Genomic DNA, 15,761 nt, shown 5'->3' on the forward strand with positions numbered 1-15,761 from the left:
CACAGAGCTCGTTGTTTATAAATCTCTGCCTGGCTCATCGGTCTGTTTGTCCATGTATATATCTGTATATCTCTATGGAAGGGAAAAGGGGGACTCGTGTAAAAATCCAAAATACAATTCTATGAACACCTGCATCCTGGTCAGTCTGAGTGTGGCCGTGAAGCCCAGGTGAGCTCTGGCTCACAGGGCTAGGCCCTCGGTGCTGGCCGGGGGCCACGCCCCACCCCCTCTCCCCCCCTCCGCCAGCCAGGGGACCAGGCTCCCGGACACCAGGCCTGCCCAAGGCCTGCTCTCCTCCTGGGGCTTCTACGAGACAGTGGGGTCCTTGGCTTTGGGGGGTTCTGAGCCCGTCAGCAGGGAGATGGTGGGGTCATCCGAGTAGTCGTCTCCCTCGGAGAAGTAGGAGCCCTCCCCCAGCTCGAAGAGCACCGGCAGGTCGCTGCTCCCCACGTCCACGGAGCCCGGGTCCAGCAGCAGCAGGGGCTGGGCGGTGTAGTGCACCAGCTGCTTCCCTAGGGGTGCGACTGGGTCAGGGTGCCGGTGGGGCCGGGGGGCGGGGGGGGGGGGGGGGGCTCAGCTCACCTGAGTCTGGGCTGCTTTTCTCTGCCTCCAGAGGTCTGGGGGGCTCCTGGGGAGAGAGGAGCTCCTGGATCTGCTGGGGCAGCAGGAGGGAGCACAGTGAGGGCTCCCGCGCGGCCCTGCCCCCCCTGCCCCATCCACCCCGCCTACGCACGCTGGCCAGGCTGCTGTCCAGGTCGGGCAGGCTCATGTCGGGCACCGTAACCGAGGGGCTGAACAGCTGCAGGGAAGAGGGGGCGGTCAGACTGCCCTGGGAGCGGGGCGGGCTGGGCGCGGGGCGGGCAGGGCTAGGACTCACATCCAGCAGGGTGCTGGTGTCCACGCTGAAGCCATGGCTTGTCAGCATGGTCTGCAGGTTGTCCAGGTTGGAGTCCATGGCGTCCAAGTGGTCGCTGAGCTCGGTCCTGGCCAGAGGAAGGGGAGCAAGTGACGTGGCATCCAGGCACCCCCAGGTGCAGTCCTGCCGGCCCTTGCGCCCAGCTGCCAGCCTGCCCTGCGCAGGCTCACGGGAGGCCCTGAGGTGGGGCCCTGGGCCTGGGACACTTGGCCACCGGTGGTGGCTCAGGCTCCCTCATCACCGTGAGGCCCCGTAAGGCAGCACGTCAGGCTGGGCCGGCTAAGACATCAGGGGGCTGAGTTCAGGGCTCAGAAGGGCCGGGGCCCCAGCTTCTCAGGTTCAGCAACGCCTGCCCTTCACACTGGAGGACAGCAGGAGGGTGGAGCTGTGCTTGGCCGGGCTGGGCCAGCCTACCCCAGCATGCGCCAGGATAGATTAGGCCTGCCCCCTCGAGGAGGCCAGGCAGTACCTCGGGGTGCTGCCTCAGGCCCCAGAGGTGGGTGGGGAGCCTGTTCACAGGCTGGGCAGGGGTCTGCTCAGAGGCTGGGGAGGGGCCCAAGCTCTGGCGGAGCCCTCCTCCCTCCCCAGTGGGACAGCGCTAACCCTGGCTGGACTCGGCCATGCAGAAAGGAGGAGGGGCAGGGGAAGAGGCGGGAGACCCCAGACATCTTTGGAGTGCGAGCCAAACTGCAAGATAGAAAGACAAGAGCCCCCCACTGCCGGTGGGGGCCAGGCGGACTCCAAGCCCCCACCCCGCTCACCCACCTCTGGGGTGGTAGGACAGACAGACCAGGCGGCCCGGGGAGGGCGGCTCAGGGGGCAGGGGTGCCCGCCACGTGCCTGGTTCCCACGGTGCAGGGGCTGCGGGACCCCCTGGCTGGCATGTCTCCCTCCCCAGCTCCATGCTCTGGGCCAGGTCGGCCAGTTTCCCCCGGCAAATCCCATGCCGAGGGCCTGAGGGCCATGCGTGTCCAGCCCGGCACTGTCCTTGTCGGAGGCCCCTGCGCTTCCAGAGACCGCAGGGCGCCTGGAAGGCACTCACTTGTCTAGGCAGGCGACGCTGAGGCACTTCTCGGGAGCCGAGGCGGGCAGGGGCGAGGGGGGGTGGCCCCCGGTGTCCACGAGGGGTGTGGTGGAGGCAGCGGGCGTGGGCTCGCTCTCCCGGAGGATGGAGTCAATAAGGGTGGTCGGGGACAGAGGCGTCTCCACCATGGAGGATGGTCGGCCGGGGCTGGCACCCTCTGCCCGGGGGCTCTGTGGCGGGCTTGGGGGCTCCTCCTTTACGCGAACCAGGGGGCTGCTGGACAGGGGCCTGTCCGTGGGGCACAGGCGTCAGCGGGTGCCTTTGCCGGCCCCACCCGCTCCTGCCTGCAGGGAAGGCGCTGGGCCGCACCTCTCGTCTACACTCCCGCCTGAGGAGGCCACGGGGCTGCCGGGGGCCAGTTCGGTGATGTCGGAGATGATGGGTCCGGAGCTGGTGACAGCATCTGGGGAGTAGAGGCTGGAGCCGCTGTAGGCTGGGGAAGGGGCCTGCCACCAAAGGGAGGTGAGCATGGTGGTGCGTGCTGCGTCCCCGCCCCCGCCTCCGCCCTGGGCGCCCGCAGCTCACCGGGTAGGGGCCTGGCCCGTGGATATGCTCCAGCGAGTACTGCCGGCCGTACTTGGGCATGGGGTGCGCAGGGCCGCCGTCGTTCAGCATCAGGGGGCTGTGGGGAAGGGTGGGTGAGTGGCGGCCCGGCCTCGTGGCCCCCGGGTCGCAGCCCACGGGAGACGGGCGTGCCCCGTGCCTCACATCTTTCTCTTCACCCCAAGGATCCGGTTTGACTGCACCAGCGAGATGAGGAACTGGATGAGCTGCAGGGGGAGAGGTGGTCAGCCCAGTGCGGACAGGGACCCCCTCCCCGCCGGCCCGGTGCACACCTTGTTGACGACTTTCTGTTGCTGGGCGTGCTTCTGCCGCAGGCTGGCCACCTCTCGCCACAGCGCCTCGTTCTCGCTGCAGCAGACCAGGCGTGGTCAGCAGGTGGCGGGAGTCTCGGGATACCTCGCTCCACCATGCGCCCACCCACTGGCCCGTCCCTGCCCGCTGCCGAGCACGGGCCAGAGGCCAGGCTGAGACCCCAGGGCCCTCTCGGTCACAGTCAGGGTGGCAGAGCCTCCAGGCTCTCTGCCTGGACCGAGGATGGGGCTCCAGGGAACAGAGGCAGTGCGGCTCTCAGGCCACAGGGCTGCAAGTGCAGGTTCTCCTGTGCCTTTAGGGGGTCAGAAGTGGCCTTAAAGAGCTCGAAGGGCCACCGCAGCAGCCCACGCCCTGCTCAGCACCAGTATGTCTTCTTGACAAGCGACAGACCCTCCTATGCTCACTCTAAGAGGCATCCCTGTCCTGGAGGCCAAGGCCACCTAATCCCACCTCTGGATTCCAGCCAGCCAGGCATTCCTGCTGGGCTCTGACATGAGTAGTTAGGCAGGGGCTAGGAGCCTCCTCCACGGTCTAGGGGTGCGACGGCCTGCACCCCAAGTGGTTTTGAGGCCACCCTGGGCTGGGGTGCTTGAGGGCCCCGAGTACACAGGAGGAGGTCTAAACTGGCCCCTATGGGGGTCCTGGCAGTGGGGGGCTGGGGGGCCTAAAACCGGTTCTGTGGTGACCAGACATGCCCCAGGGAAAGGGAGTCCAAACCTGCAGGCCTGCGCCAGGCCCGATGAGAGGTGACACACACTGACTGGTGCGAGGCGCATGTGTGGGTGGCGTGAGGGGCCCGAGGGCATAGCCGGTGCTTGGGCTCAGCTCTGCGGGCTACCACGGGACCGCACCTGACCCCACCTCCCAATAACGAGTCCAGCCTGGCATGGGCCGGGAGCCTGTGCAAGTCCAGACGTGGCCCTGGCCCGAGACTGCAAGGCCTGGACCCTTAGGACCAGGGCTGGGGAGCGGCCTCGCCAGCAACACCTCCCCCATGTCACTGTGCAGGAGGCCTCTCACGTCCCCACCCCATCACTCTACACGAAGTTCTTTCTGGAACCCTTTCCCGGGGGTAAGTCTGGTTACGACAGAACCAGCTTTAAGCTCCCCCCAGGTTGGACCCCCCACGGTAACCCCAGCATCCCAGAGGAGGTGCGCCCTGCTCCCACGGCTGTCCCAGGACCTACTGCTTCATGGCCAGCAGCTTGGAGTCCATGCTCTCCTGCTTCCCCTTCATCAGCTGCACGTCGGTCAACAGCTTGGTAACACTGTCCTGGCGAATCTTTATGTCCTCGCTCCGCAGAGTGGACACCTGGGTCCCCGGGGGAGCAGTCACTGAGATGGCCTGGGGGCGGGGCGGGATATAGCAGAAAGGGCCGAGGGGCTGCTGGGGTGGATGGGCCTTCTCTGGGGTGGCCAACGGGGGACAGGCACCTGGTAGAAAGCAGGCTTGGCACAGCTACGTTAAGCCAGGCCAGCGAGTGGATGCTGCTGTTGCCGGGGGTCTGGGCGGAGATCCAAGACCATGATGGGGAGAACGGCTACTCACACTGGTCACTTTCCTCTTGATGTTCTCGAGGAGCTGCTCCTGGCCTCGCAGGAAGCACGGGTGCTGGAACTCGGTGTCGTCCCTCTCTGGCTTGACCAGGCCACCCTGCTCAATGTGGACCACCTTCCGGAAGCCATCTGCGCACGATGGAATTGGGGCAGTGCTGCCTCAGGGCTGGGGTCTCACCCCTCACTCCAGTGAGGCCCCTACCCCAGGGAGGATGGAGGGAGGCCCTGGCGGGTGGGGCCTGGCTCAGGGAATGCCCAGCACTGCCCTCCCAGAAGCGCTGCCTGTGGTGGCTGGGTGGTCTTAGTCTCAGGGAAAGTCCCTGAGACACCCCTTCCCCTTCAGCTGCGTGGGCTCTGGGCCGCGTGGGGCTGTATGCAGGGCCAAGGCAGTACACTCACACATGTTGAGCTGCCGCACGAAGCTAGCCATGTTGCTGTGCTTGAAGTACTTGGGCAGCACCTCCTTGGCAAACTGGCCCTGGTCCAGCACGTGGAAGCTGTTCCCGCTCTGCCGGGAGACGTGGGGGTCACCACAGCCTCTCCATGCAGGGGCTGCACCCCAACCCTAGGCTGGGTGACAGTTTTCACCTGGGATCCCACATCCCTGCTGGAGGCCCGCCAGGTCACACCTCAGCACTGTGGGCTCTTCCCTGAAGGGCCCCATGTCAGCGCTAATCCACAGTTTTTCCCTATGTACGGCTAAGACCCCAAAAGGAGGCAGCCAAGGAGACGGGACCTAACTTCAGGTCCTCGGGAGGAAGACAACACAATCATGCTCAGAACTGAAGTTTTGTGGTTCTTTTTCTGGGAACAGAGATGAGAACAAGATGAAAAAACCGCTACACTGCTCTTCCATGTCTGTCCAGACCTCGGTCCAGAAGCTCCCAGGAGGGCCGAGGCTGGGTGGGCTGGGCATGGGCCCCGCTGGGGTGCAGGATGGGGTTGGGGAGGAGCAGGAAGGGCCCCGTGGTGTCAACACGGACGCACACATGAAAAGACACAATGGAAGAGCGTGAGCTGAGGGGAAGGGTGGAAAAGGGACCTTCTACAGCTTTTCTCCTCCACAGACACAAGAACACCAGCAAAAAATGCTAGAGACAACTTCTTCAGAACTCTGAAAATGACCCACGAGAATTTATTCAAGAAATGGTTGAATCTCAGTAAGATCCGAGAACTGTGGTGTTCTAACTTGCCATGTCCCTACCTCCTCTCCTGTAACTGAGAAAGCCAACAGCTCAAATCATGGTGGAATAAACGTTCTAGCATCCATGGGGCTAGGGCTCATTCAAGGCCTGCAGTGTCTCCCTGGAAGGTTCCACCTCCAAGGTTGTTTTTGATCTGACCTTTTATGCTGAAGCTCTTAGCAGAAAAAGGCTTTTCCCTAGAGATGTTTGCTGAAAGCATCAAGAGGCAGTTTTAAATTCATGACGGAAAAAAAAAAAAAACCCAACTCATCACGCCGAACACAGTGGACCACAGATGGAGAAAACTGGCCAGCCAGGAAACATAAAAGAGCTAAGGAACAAGATTTCAAGAAGAGCTCTGAAAAGCTCCAGGATATTCCTGGGATCCAGAAGTCACACGTGCATGTACAGCTGTGTGCATGTCCGTGAGAGGTCCAAGGCAGCTCTGTGTAAGCAGGAAGCTGAGGAGAAAGTCAGGGTGCCGACAACGTGGCTGGGGGCTAAAGGCACACCCAGCACACACAGTTCGCCGCAGAGACTGGGAGATTTACTGGTTCCAGCCATTAAGGAACACTCCTGCTCCCCACACTGCCTAACCACTGCGCTCACTGCGTAGGCACCTCAGTGATCACACATAGCAAACAACACAAGTTGCGTAAAATTAATTCAGAAAAGCCACTAAACAAACAGCAACAACAGGAAATTGCAACAAATCCTGGTGGGTGGGTAAAATATGATATTGAGTTTAACAAATGGCGTATTATATTAATGGAAAACCTTTCAACAAAACACTCTGAGACATGCAAAGAGACAAAGTATGACCCACACATAGGGAAACAAGCAGCCAGGGGAGACCGTCCCCAAGGAGGCTCAGATACTGGACTTACTAGATGAAGACTTCAAATTCATTTGAAATATGTTCAAAGAGCAAAATAAAACAGTATGCAGGGCAGGAAGCAACAGTTAGAACTGGACATGGAACAACAGACTGGTTCTAAACAGGAAAAGGCGTCAAGGCTGTATATTGTCACCCTGCTTATTTAACTTATCTGCAGAGTACATCATGAGAAACGCTGGGCTGGAAGAAGCACAAGCTGGAATCAAGATTGCCGGGAGAAATATCAATAACCTCAGATATGCAGATGACACCACCCTTACGGCAAAAAGTGAAGAGGAACTCAAAAGCCTCTTGATGAAAGTGAAAGAGGAGAGTGAAAAAGTTGGCTTAAAGTTCAACATTCAGAAAACATGGCATCTGGTCCCATCACTTCATGGGAAACAGATGGGGAAACAGTGGAAACAGTGTCAGACTTTATTTTTTTGGGCTCCAAAATCACTGCAGATGGTGACTGCAGCCATGAAATTAAAAGACGCTTACTCCTTGGAAGGAAAGTTATGACCAACCTAGATAGCATATTCAAAAGCAGAGACATTACTTTGCCAACAAAGGTCCGTCTAGTCAAGGCTATGGTTTTTCCTGTGGTCATGTATGGATGTGACAGTTGGGACTGTGAAGAAAGCTGAGTGCTGAAGAATTGATGCTTTTGAACTGTGGTGCTGGAGAAGACTCTTGAGAGTCCCTTGGACTGCAAGGAGATCCAACCAGTCCATTCTGAAGGAGATCAGCCCTGGGATTTCTTTGGAAGGAATGATGCTAAAGCTGAAACTCCAGTACTTTGGCCACCTCATGCGAAGAGTTGACTCATTAGAAAAGACTGATGCTGGGAGGGATTGGGCGCAGGAGGAGAAGGGGACAACAGAGCATGAGATGGCTGGATGGCATCACTGACTCAATGGACGTGAGTCTGAGTGAACTCCGAGAGTTGGTGATGGACAGGGAGGCCTGGCATGCTGCGATTCATGGGGTTGCAAAGAGTCGGACACGACTGAGTGACTGAACTGAACTGAAAGAAATAAAGAAAAGCATAAGATTGATACCTCTTAGAAGAAAGTATAACAATAAAGACAGAAATTACAAATATGAAAAGTCCTGGAGTTGAAAAGTGTAACAAATCGGATTTAAAATTCCCTGAGGGGCTCAAGAGCAGATCTGAGCAGGAATAAGGTGGAACCATCAAACGTGAAGGAGTATTGTCAACTGAGATTTCCTGACTGAGGAACAGAAAGAGAAGTGAATAAAGACAGTGACACACGGGACACCAGCAGAGACCAACACACGCATAAAGGAGAGGGGCGGAAAGAATATCTGCATAAATAACGACCCCAAATTTGATGAAAAATATCTGAGAAGCTCAACAAATTCCAAGAAGGATAAACTCACAGAGATTCACATCTAGACATCCATAAGACCAAGGAAAACTCTTTAGAGCAGTTAGAACCAATTCATCACACATAAGGAATCCCTAATAACAGTTTCTGAATATTCACTGGAAGGACTGATGCTGAAGCTGAAGTTCCAATACTGTGGTCACCTGATGTGAAGAACTGACTCATTAGAAAAGACCCTGATGCTGGGAAAGATTGAGGACAGGAGGAGAAGGGAACGACAGAGAATGAGATGGTTGGATGGCATCACCAACTTGATGGACATGAGTTTAGGCCAGCTCTGGGAGTTAGTGATGGACAGGGAGGCCTGGCATGTGCACTCCATGGAGTCACAGAGTCGGACATGACTGAGTGACTGAACTGAACTGAACTGAATAGCAGCTCATCTGTCATGAGAAACCATGCAGGCCAGAAGCCAGTGGGATGACATGCCAAAAGTGCTGAAAGAAAACAGCGTTTTTATTTTGGCCAAGAATTCTATATCCAGCAAAACTATCCTCTGAAGATGCCTGGGAAGGCAGCTAAGGAGATCCTGTGAACCACTCTCAGGGTAAACAAAGCTTAAATCACCTAAGTCTCTGGAAATTGTCCTGAAGGCATATAACAAATGAAGAAACACTTATTCAAGAAAATCTAAAACTCAACAGAAACAGTGAACGATGGCATTTTTGGCCACACCCTGCTTCCTCCTCCTCCTGAGAGTTCACCTGGATTGATGGCACACTCTGGGGAGCTCTGGCCAAGAAGGTGGGGATTTCTTACCCCTCAGTTTACAATCAGCACGTTCTGTATCCTCCTGAGAGGGTGAGGGGGCAGGCCACCAGCATCTCTCATCTTGCCCAACTCAAAGTTTGAGGGTCTCCTTCTCCTTTCTGCCCCCACTTACAAAATGGAGTCTCTACCCAAGCATGACAGGCTCAGAATACTGGGGTTTCAATCACCCTCACCCCAGTTAGCATTAATTTCTTTTTCTTATCTTAAGGTACTGGGTAGGACTTCCCATACAACATCTGCTAGCGCTGGTGGAAAAAGGTTTCTGCCTTGTTCGGATTCTGTGGGGACAGCGCTCAGGAGCTCACCAATAGGCATGACGTTAGGTGTGCAGTTTGTTTTTGTAACAGCTGAAGAAGGTCCCTGCTATCTCTGGTTTCCTGAGTGATTTTTTTTAATATCGCGAACATAAATTTTGTCAAATGCTTTTTCTGAAACAAATAATATGATTATGTGCTTTTTCTTTAGATTATTAACATGCTGGGTGATACTGATTCAAAAATCCTGAACCATCCATACATTCCTGAGATAAATCCCATTTGTTGTGACATTAGTCTTTTTATGTACTACCAAATTTGATTTGCTAAAGTTTAATTCTTGCCTTGAGAACCCTATGAACAGTATGAAAAGGCAAAAAGATATGACACTGAAAGATGAACTCCCCATTTCGGAAGGTGCCCAATATGCTACTGGAGAAGAGTGGAGAAAGAACTTCAGAGAATGAAGAGATGGAGCCAAAGCGAAAACAATGCCCACTTGTGGACGTGACTGGTGATGGAAGAAATAAAGTCTGATGCTATAAAGAACAATATTGCATAGGAACCTGGAATGTTAGGGCCATGAATCAAGGCAAATTGTAAGTGCTCAAACAGGAGATGGCAAGATTGAACACTGACATTTTAGGAATAAGTGAACTAAAATGGACTGGAATGGGTGAATTTAATTTCAGATGACCACTGTATCTACTACTGTGGGCAAGAATCACTTAGAAGAAATGGAGCAGCCCTCATAGCCAACAAGAGTCTGAAATGCAGTACTTGGGTACAGTCTTAAAAATGACAGAATGATGTCTGTTCATTTCCAAGGCAAACCAATCAATATCACAGTAATCCAAGTCTATGCCCCAGACACTAATGCCGAACAAACTGAAGTTGAACAGTTCTAGGATGACCTACAAGACCTTTTAGAACTAATACCAAGAAAAGATGTCCTTTTCATCATAGGGGATTGGAATGCAAAAGTAGGAAGTCAAGAGGTACCTGGAGTAACAGGCAAATTTGGCCCTGGAGTACAAAATGAAGCAGGGCAAAGGCTAACAGAATTTTGCCAAAAGAACGCACTGGTCATAGCAAACACCCTCTTCCAACAATATGAGAGATGACTCTACACATGGACATCACCAGACGGTCAATATCGAAATCAGGTTGATTATAGTCTTTGCAGCCTAAGATGGACAGGCTCCATACAGTCAGCAAAAACAAGACCTGGAGCTGACTGTGGCTCAGATCATGAACTGCTTATTGCAAAATTCAGACTCAAATTGAAGAAAGTAGGAAAAACCACTAGATCATTCAGATATGACTTAAATCAAATCCCTTAAGATTATACAGTGGAAGGGACAAATAACTTCAAGAGATTAGATCTGACAGACAGTGCCTGAGGAACTGTGGACAGTTTCATGATATTGTACAGAGGCAGTGATCAAGACCATCCCCAAGAAAAAGAAATGCAAAAAGGCCAGATGGTTGTCTGAGGAAGCCTTACAAATATCTGAGAAAAGAAAAGTAAAAGGCAAAGGAGAAAAGGAAAGATATACCCACCTGAATGCAGAGTTCCAAAGAATAGCAAGGAGAGATGAGAAACTCTTCCTCAGTGGTCAAAGCAAAGAAATAGAGGAAAACAACAGAATGGGAAAGACTAGAGATCTCTTCAAGAAAATTCAGAGATACCAAGGGAACATTTCATGCAAAGGTGGGCACAATAAAGAACAGAAATGGTATGGCCCCGACAGAAGCAGAAGATATTAAGAGGTGGCAAGAATTCACGGAACTATACAAAAGGATAATCACAATGGTGTGATCACTCACCTAGAGCCAGACATCCTGGAATGTGAAGTCAAGTGGGCGTTAGCATCACTATGAACAAAGCTAGTGGGGGTGATGGAATTCCAGTTGAGTTATTTCAAATCCTAAAAGATGATGCTGTGAAAGTGTTGCACTCAATATGCCAGCAAATTTGGAAAACTCAGTAGTGGCCACAGGGCTGGAAAAGTCCCGCCTTTCATTCCAATTCCAAAGAAAGGCAATGGAAAAGAATGTTTAAACTATCACACAATTGCACTCATCTCACATGCTAGCAAAGTAATGCTCAAAATTCTTCAAGCTAAGTTCAACAGTACGTAAACCGAGCACTTCCAGATGTTCAAGCTGGATTTAGAAAAGGCAGGGGAGCCAGAGATCAAATGGTCAACATCTGTTGGATCATAGAAAAAGCAAGAGAATTCCAGAAAAACATCTACTACTGCTTCACTGACTAGGCTAAGCCTTTGTGTGGATCCAAACAAACTGGAAAATTCTTAAAGAGATGGGACTACCAGACCACCTGACCTGCCTCCTGAGAAATCTGTATGCAGGTCAAGAAGCAACAGCTGGAATGGGACATGGAACAACAGACTGGTTCCAAATTGGGAAAAAAGTATGTCAAGGCTGTATACTGTCATTCTGCTTATTTAACTTCTATGTAGAGTACATTATCCAAAATGCCAGGCTGGATGAAGCACAAGCTGGAATCAAGATTGCTGGGAGAAATACCAATAACCTCAGATATGCAGATGACACTACCCTTATGGCAAAAAGCAAAGAAAAACTGATGAGCCTCTTGATGAAAGTTAAAGAGGAGAGTGAAAAAGCTGGCTTAAAATCCAACATTCAAAAACCTAAGATCATGGAATTCGGTCCCATCAGTTCATGGCAAATAGATGGGGAAACAATGTTAACAGTGATAGGCTTTATTTTCTTGGGTTCCAAATCACTGCAGATGGTGACTGCAGCTCTGAAATTAAAAGACCCTTGCTCCTTGGAAGAAAAGTTATGACCGACCAAGACAGCATATTAAAAAGCAAAGACATTACTTTGCCATCAAAGGTCCGTCCAGTCAAAGCTATGGTTTTTTTCAGTAGTCACATTCACATATGGATGTGAGTTGGACCATAAAGAAAGTTGAGCGCCGAAGAATTGATGCTTTTGAACTGTAGTGTTGGAGAAGACTGTTGAGAGTCCCTTGGACTGTAAGATCCAAGCAGTCAATCCTAAAGGAAATGAGTCCTAAATATTCATTGAAAGGACTGATGCTGAAGCTGAAACTCCAATACTTTGGCCCCCTGATGCAAGGAACTGACTCATTGGAAAAAACCCCGATTCTGGGAAAAATTGAAGGCAGGAGGAGAAGGGGACAACAAAGGATGAGATAGTTGGATGGCATCACCAACTTGATGGACAGGAGTCTGAGCAAGCTCCAGGAGTTGGTGATGGACAGGGAAGCCTGGCGTACTGCCAGGGATCACAAAGAGTCGGACACAACTGGCGCGCTTTCATGGCGTGCTGGCGCCATGGCAAAGCCTGGCATGCTTTCATGGGATCACAAACAGTCGGACACAACTGAGCAACTGAAATGAATGGGACTGAGTGACTGAACTGAAAGTTTTATAAACATTATGAAGCATATTGGTAATTTTCTTGGGACGGTTTCGTTATAGGTATTTTGATCTGAAGATTTTTTAGAAAGGTTCATAATTTTAGGAATTCTACTTCATTAATATAATCAAGACTACTAACAGTTACCTGTCTCACCCTGGGTGCGTTTTGACAGTTTGTGCTTTTCAAGGAATTGGTTCATTTTATTAAATTTACATGTGCAGAGCTGTACTTCCTCATTACCCTCTTACTGCCTGTGGTGTCTGTTGTGATACACCCTCTGATGGTCATCATGTTGGGAATTTATGTCTTTTCTTCTTTGTCATGCTGCAAGTTACCAACCTTTTCAAAGATTCAGCTATTGAATTGATTTATCATGTTTTACTGTTTTCAGTTTCATTGGTTTTCCTTGTCTGTATTATTCTCTTCATTCTGCCTGCTTTGGTTTTACTCTACTAACTTTCACGTGGAAGCTTAGAAGCAGTTCTTATTTCCCTTTTGGCACGACTTTAGGTGGATCTTTCGGACAGGAAGCGTCTGGTGGACGGATGGGGAATGTTGGCACAGCAGGTGGAGATCCTCAGATGGAAGATGAGGAAGAAAGCAAGGCTCCTATGAAGGCTGCCCTCTCACGAGTCATGATGGTGGTGGCAGGTGCCACGGAGCCTCAGCTGTTTTAGGAAGTTAGTCTGCAGGTGCCTGGCTACACAGCTGTAGATAATATAACCAGTACATATTCTGTAGTGTTTGGAGCACTGTACTTCCATTGTCAACAGCTCGTTACTAGTACGTGGAATCAGAATTAATTTCTGTATACTGGCATTGAAGCCTATGAACTCACTAAATTCACTCATTAGTTTTAATAAGGTTTTGTAGATTCTTTAGGACTTTCTAAGTAAATAATGATGCTTTCTATGTATATACTTTTAATTCTTACTTTTCAATCTTGATATCTTTATGTATTTGCCATATTGCCTGACCAGGACACCTAATACACCATTATGCTTCTTCTGCCTCCACTGAGAAAACTGTCAACGTGGTGAGTTACTCCAGGTCTTGAGTGTTGAGCAGACTTCAGCTTACAAGGTCTCTTCCAGCCCAGGCCTCACGCCGATTCTGCCAGGAAGTCAGTCTCATTCTTGTCCTGTTCTTCCACATGCAATTTCCTTTTTTTTCCATGCTGCTTTTAAGATTTTCTCTCCAACGCTTGTTTTCAACACTTTGATAGTGACATGCATTGGTATATTTTGTGTTTTTATCTTCTTTGGGAGTCAATGCAATTCTTGGATCTGTGGGTTTACATTAAAAAAAAAAATTCGGGAAAATGTCTAGTTTTTTCTAAAAATAAAGAAAGAAACCAGTTATTTCCAAAATTTTCCTCCATCCTTTACTCTGGAACTGTGTGCCAGCCCATGTGGTATTAACCCTGTAAGGCTCTGCTCACTTTTTTCGCAGTCTTTCCTCCTCTCTGTGATCACTCTGGATAGTTTCTTTTGCTAGTGTGCTGTTCAGTGATCTTTTCTTCTGTAGTTTCTAGTCTGCTGTTTAATCCCCTTCAAAGACTTAATAAAGACAAGCTTTTCATGTCAGAATGCTAGACTTACCGCAAAGCTAAGACAGTAGAGTTCTGTATGTCCCACACTCGCTCTCCCTGTTATTAAGAGCCTGCACTAGTGCATTTGCCCCCAGTGTCATAGCGATGTGCTTCATCCTTAACCAAGGCTCTCATTTTTCTCAGATTTCCTTAGTTTTTACCAAACATCCTACTGTTCCAGGACATCATCCAAGACAGTACACGACATTCATATCTGCTTATGTCATGCTTGACTAACAATCTCTCAGACTTCCCTGGTTTCTGACGACCTTGATGGTTTTGAGGACTGGGCTGGTATTGTGTAGAATGTTGCTCAATTTGGATCTGTCTGATGTTTTTCTCTCATGATGAGTTGAGGTTACGTAAGTTTCTGGAAAGGAAGACCACAGGGGTGGTGTGCCTGGCCCATCATGGCACGTCAGGGTACAGCCGTCAATGTGACTCATCACTGCTGACGGAGGCCTGCCTGTCCAGCGCCTCCACTGTGCAGCCCCCCGCCTTGCGGGACTTCTCAGCAGGAAGGCGCTGTGTGCAGCCCCCAGCGAAGGCTGTGGTTATGGGCCACCTCTTTGAAGGGGGAGTGAACACAGAGGTAACCAGCGGTGATTCTTCTGCAGCGGACACTTGTTCCCGACACATTCTGCTTATCCGCCTTCTTTCTCACATCTTCTACTTCTCGGTCTTAAGATTTTAGCTCTACATTCTTGAGCACACAGAGCGTTTTAGTAACTGTTTTAACAGTTACTAGTTTCCTGCTAGTCAGTTCCATCATACCTGGGTCTGTTACTCTAACTCCCTTGTTACCGGTGACATTCTCCCGCCAAGTGGCCCATCTATTAGTTTCAACTGGATCCCAGACACAAGGCATGTTACCACATTCTGTTTGACTTTAGTCGGCCAGTTGTCGTCCTTTCAAGAGGGCTGCACCCTCAGTTCTGAAGGAAGGGATCAGCCTGATCCTTTCAGGCTTGTCTTTAAGTTCGTTCACACGGCGTCGGGGCAGCTTTTTCTCTGGGGCCAATCCAGCTGCACCCTCAAGCCTCGGCAGTTCTGAGGCACCGGGCAGGCTCTACGCTCAGAGCAGACTCTACACCCCAGCTGCGAGGACTGCACACAGCTCCTAGTGGCTGTTCTTTCCCTGGAAGGTTCTTGGGCAGTTGCCCAGGTCTCACGCCACCGGTGGGTGAAGCAGCACTTAGCTGAGACCCGCGCAGGGCCTCTCGCATAGCTCCTTCTCGCTAGTACCAGGTTCTGCCAATTCTGGCTGCCTCAGCTTCACCAAAGACCAGGCTCTCGAGTTTGAACGCTGCCTCGACAGAAAGCAAGGGCTCACCCGTCCTTTCGTGTAACAGACCTGAAGACTGTCGGAGGGTGAGTCCATATTGGGTGTGTCCTGCCAGCCCAACCTTAAGGGCTGTTAGAAGCCTGGCAGGCGTGATGGTGAGTCCCTCACAGGACCTCTTCCCTCCTGCCTCAGAAGTTCAAGGCCCCTCCTTCTCTGCTGACCCCATGTCATTCCTGAAGAAGGTCTTGGCTTACCCTTGGACACGGAGGGACTAGTGATGGGACATACAGCAGGGGAAGGGAGAAGCCGATGCCCAGCTGCTAGCTGGCAAGCAACGCCTTTGCCTCTGAAATGCAGGGCTCAGTGAATATCCAGTCTTGCTGTAAATTTGGAGCCTGTGGCCCTATTTCCTACAAAACGTTTCCCTGAAACGTATACAAAGTTCTGCACATATGCACATCTTTACAGAGGGAGGGCCTCTGTCTGTGAGCAGATTCTCCAAGGGCTCCACATCAA

At 51.6% G+C, this 15,761-nt stretch overlaps 1 protein-coding gene across 8 annotated transcripts in view; it reads right to left on the reverse strand.

The window, feature by feature from the left end:
* HSF1 (heat shock transcription factor 1) overlaps window positions 1–15,761 on the reverse strand; it is a 19,575-nt gene continuing 3,814 nt past the window's right edge. The window contains exons 2-14 of one of the 8 annotated variants that reach the window (XM_061438178.1): window positions 4,833–4,941; window positions 4,426–4,562; window positions 4,064–4,188; window positions 2,837–2,912; window positions 2,709–2,770; window positions 2,526–2,622; window positions 2,310–2,446; window positions 1,959–2,228; window positions 1,520–1,603; window positions 878–983; window positions 734–799; window positions 583–652; window positions 1–512 (exon numbers count right to left, since the gene is read on the reverse strand). In XM_061438178.1, coding sequence (XP_061294162.1) covers window positions 307–512; window positions 583–652; window positions 734–799; window positions 878–983; window positions 1,520–1,603; window positions 1,959–2,228; window positions 2,310–2,446; window positions 2,526–2,622; window positions 2,709–2,770; window positions 2,837–2,912; window positions 4,064–4,188; window positions 4,426–4,562; window positions 4,833–4,941 — 1,545 coding nt within the window. In that variant the 3' untranslated portion in view covers window positions 1–306. Of the gene's footprint in view, window positions 513–582; window positions 656–733; window positions 800–877; window positions 984–1,519; window positions 1,604–1,958; window positions 2,229–2,309; window positions 2,447–2,525; window positions 2,623–2,708; window positions 2,771–2,836; window positions 2,913–4,063; window positions 4,222–4,425; window positions 4,563–4,832; window positions 4,942–15,761 lie in introns of all 8 variants that reach the window. The other 7 variants (XM_061438177.1, XM_061438176.1, XM_061438175.1 and 4 more) reach the window with 7 other exon arrangements.

Source organism: Bos javanicus, chromosome 14 (assembly GCF_032452875.1).
Source record: "Bos javanicus breed banteng chromosome 14, ARS-OSU_banteng_1.0, whole genome shotgun sequence".
NCBI classification, from domain to species: domain Eukaryota; kingdom Metazoa; phylum Chordata; class Mammalia; order Artiodactyla; family Bovidae; genus Bos; species Bos javanicus.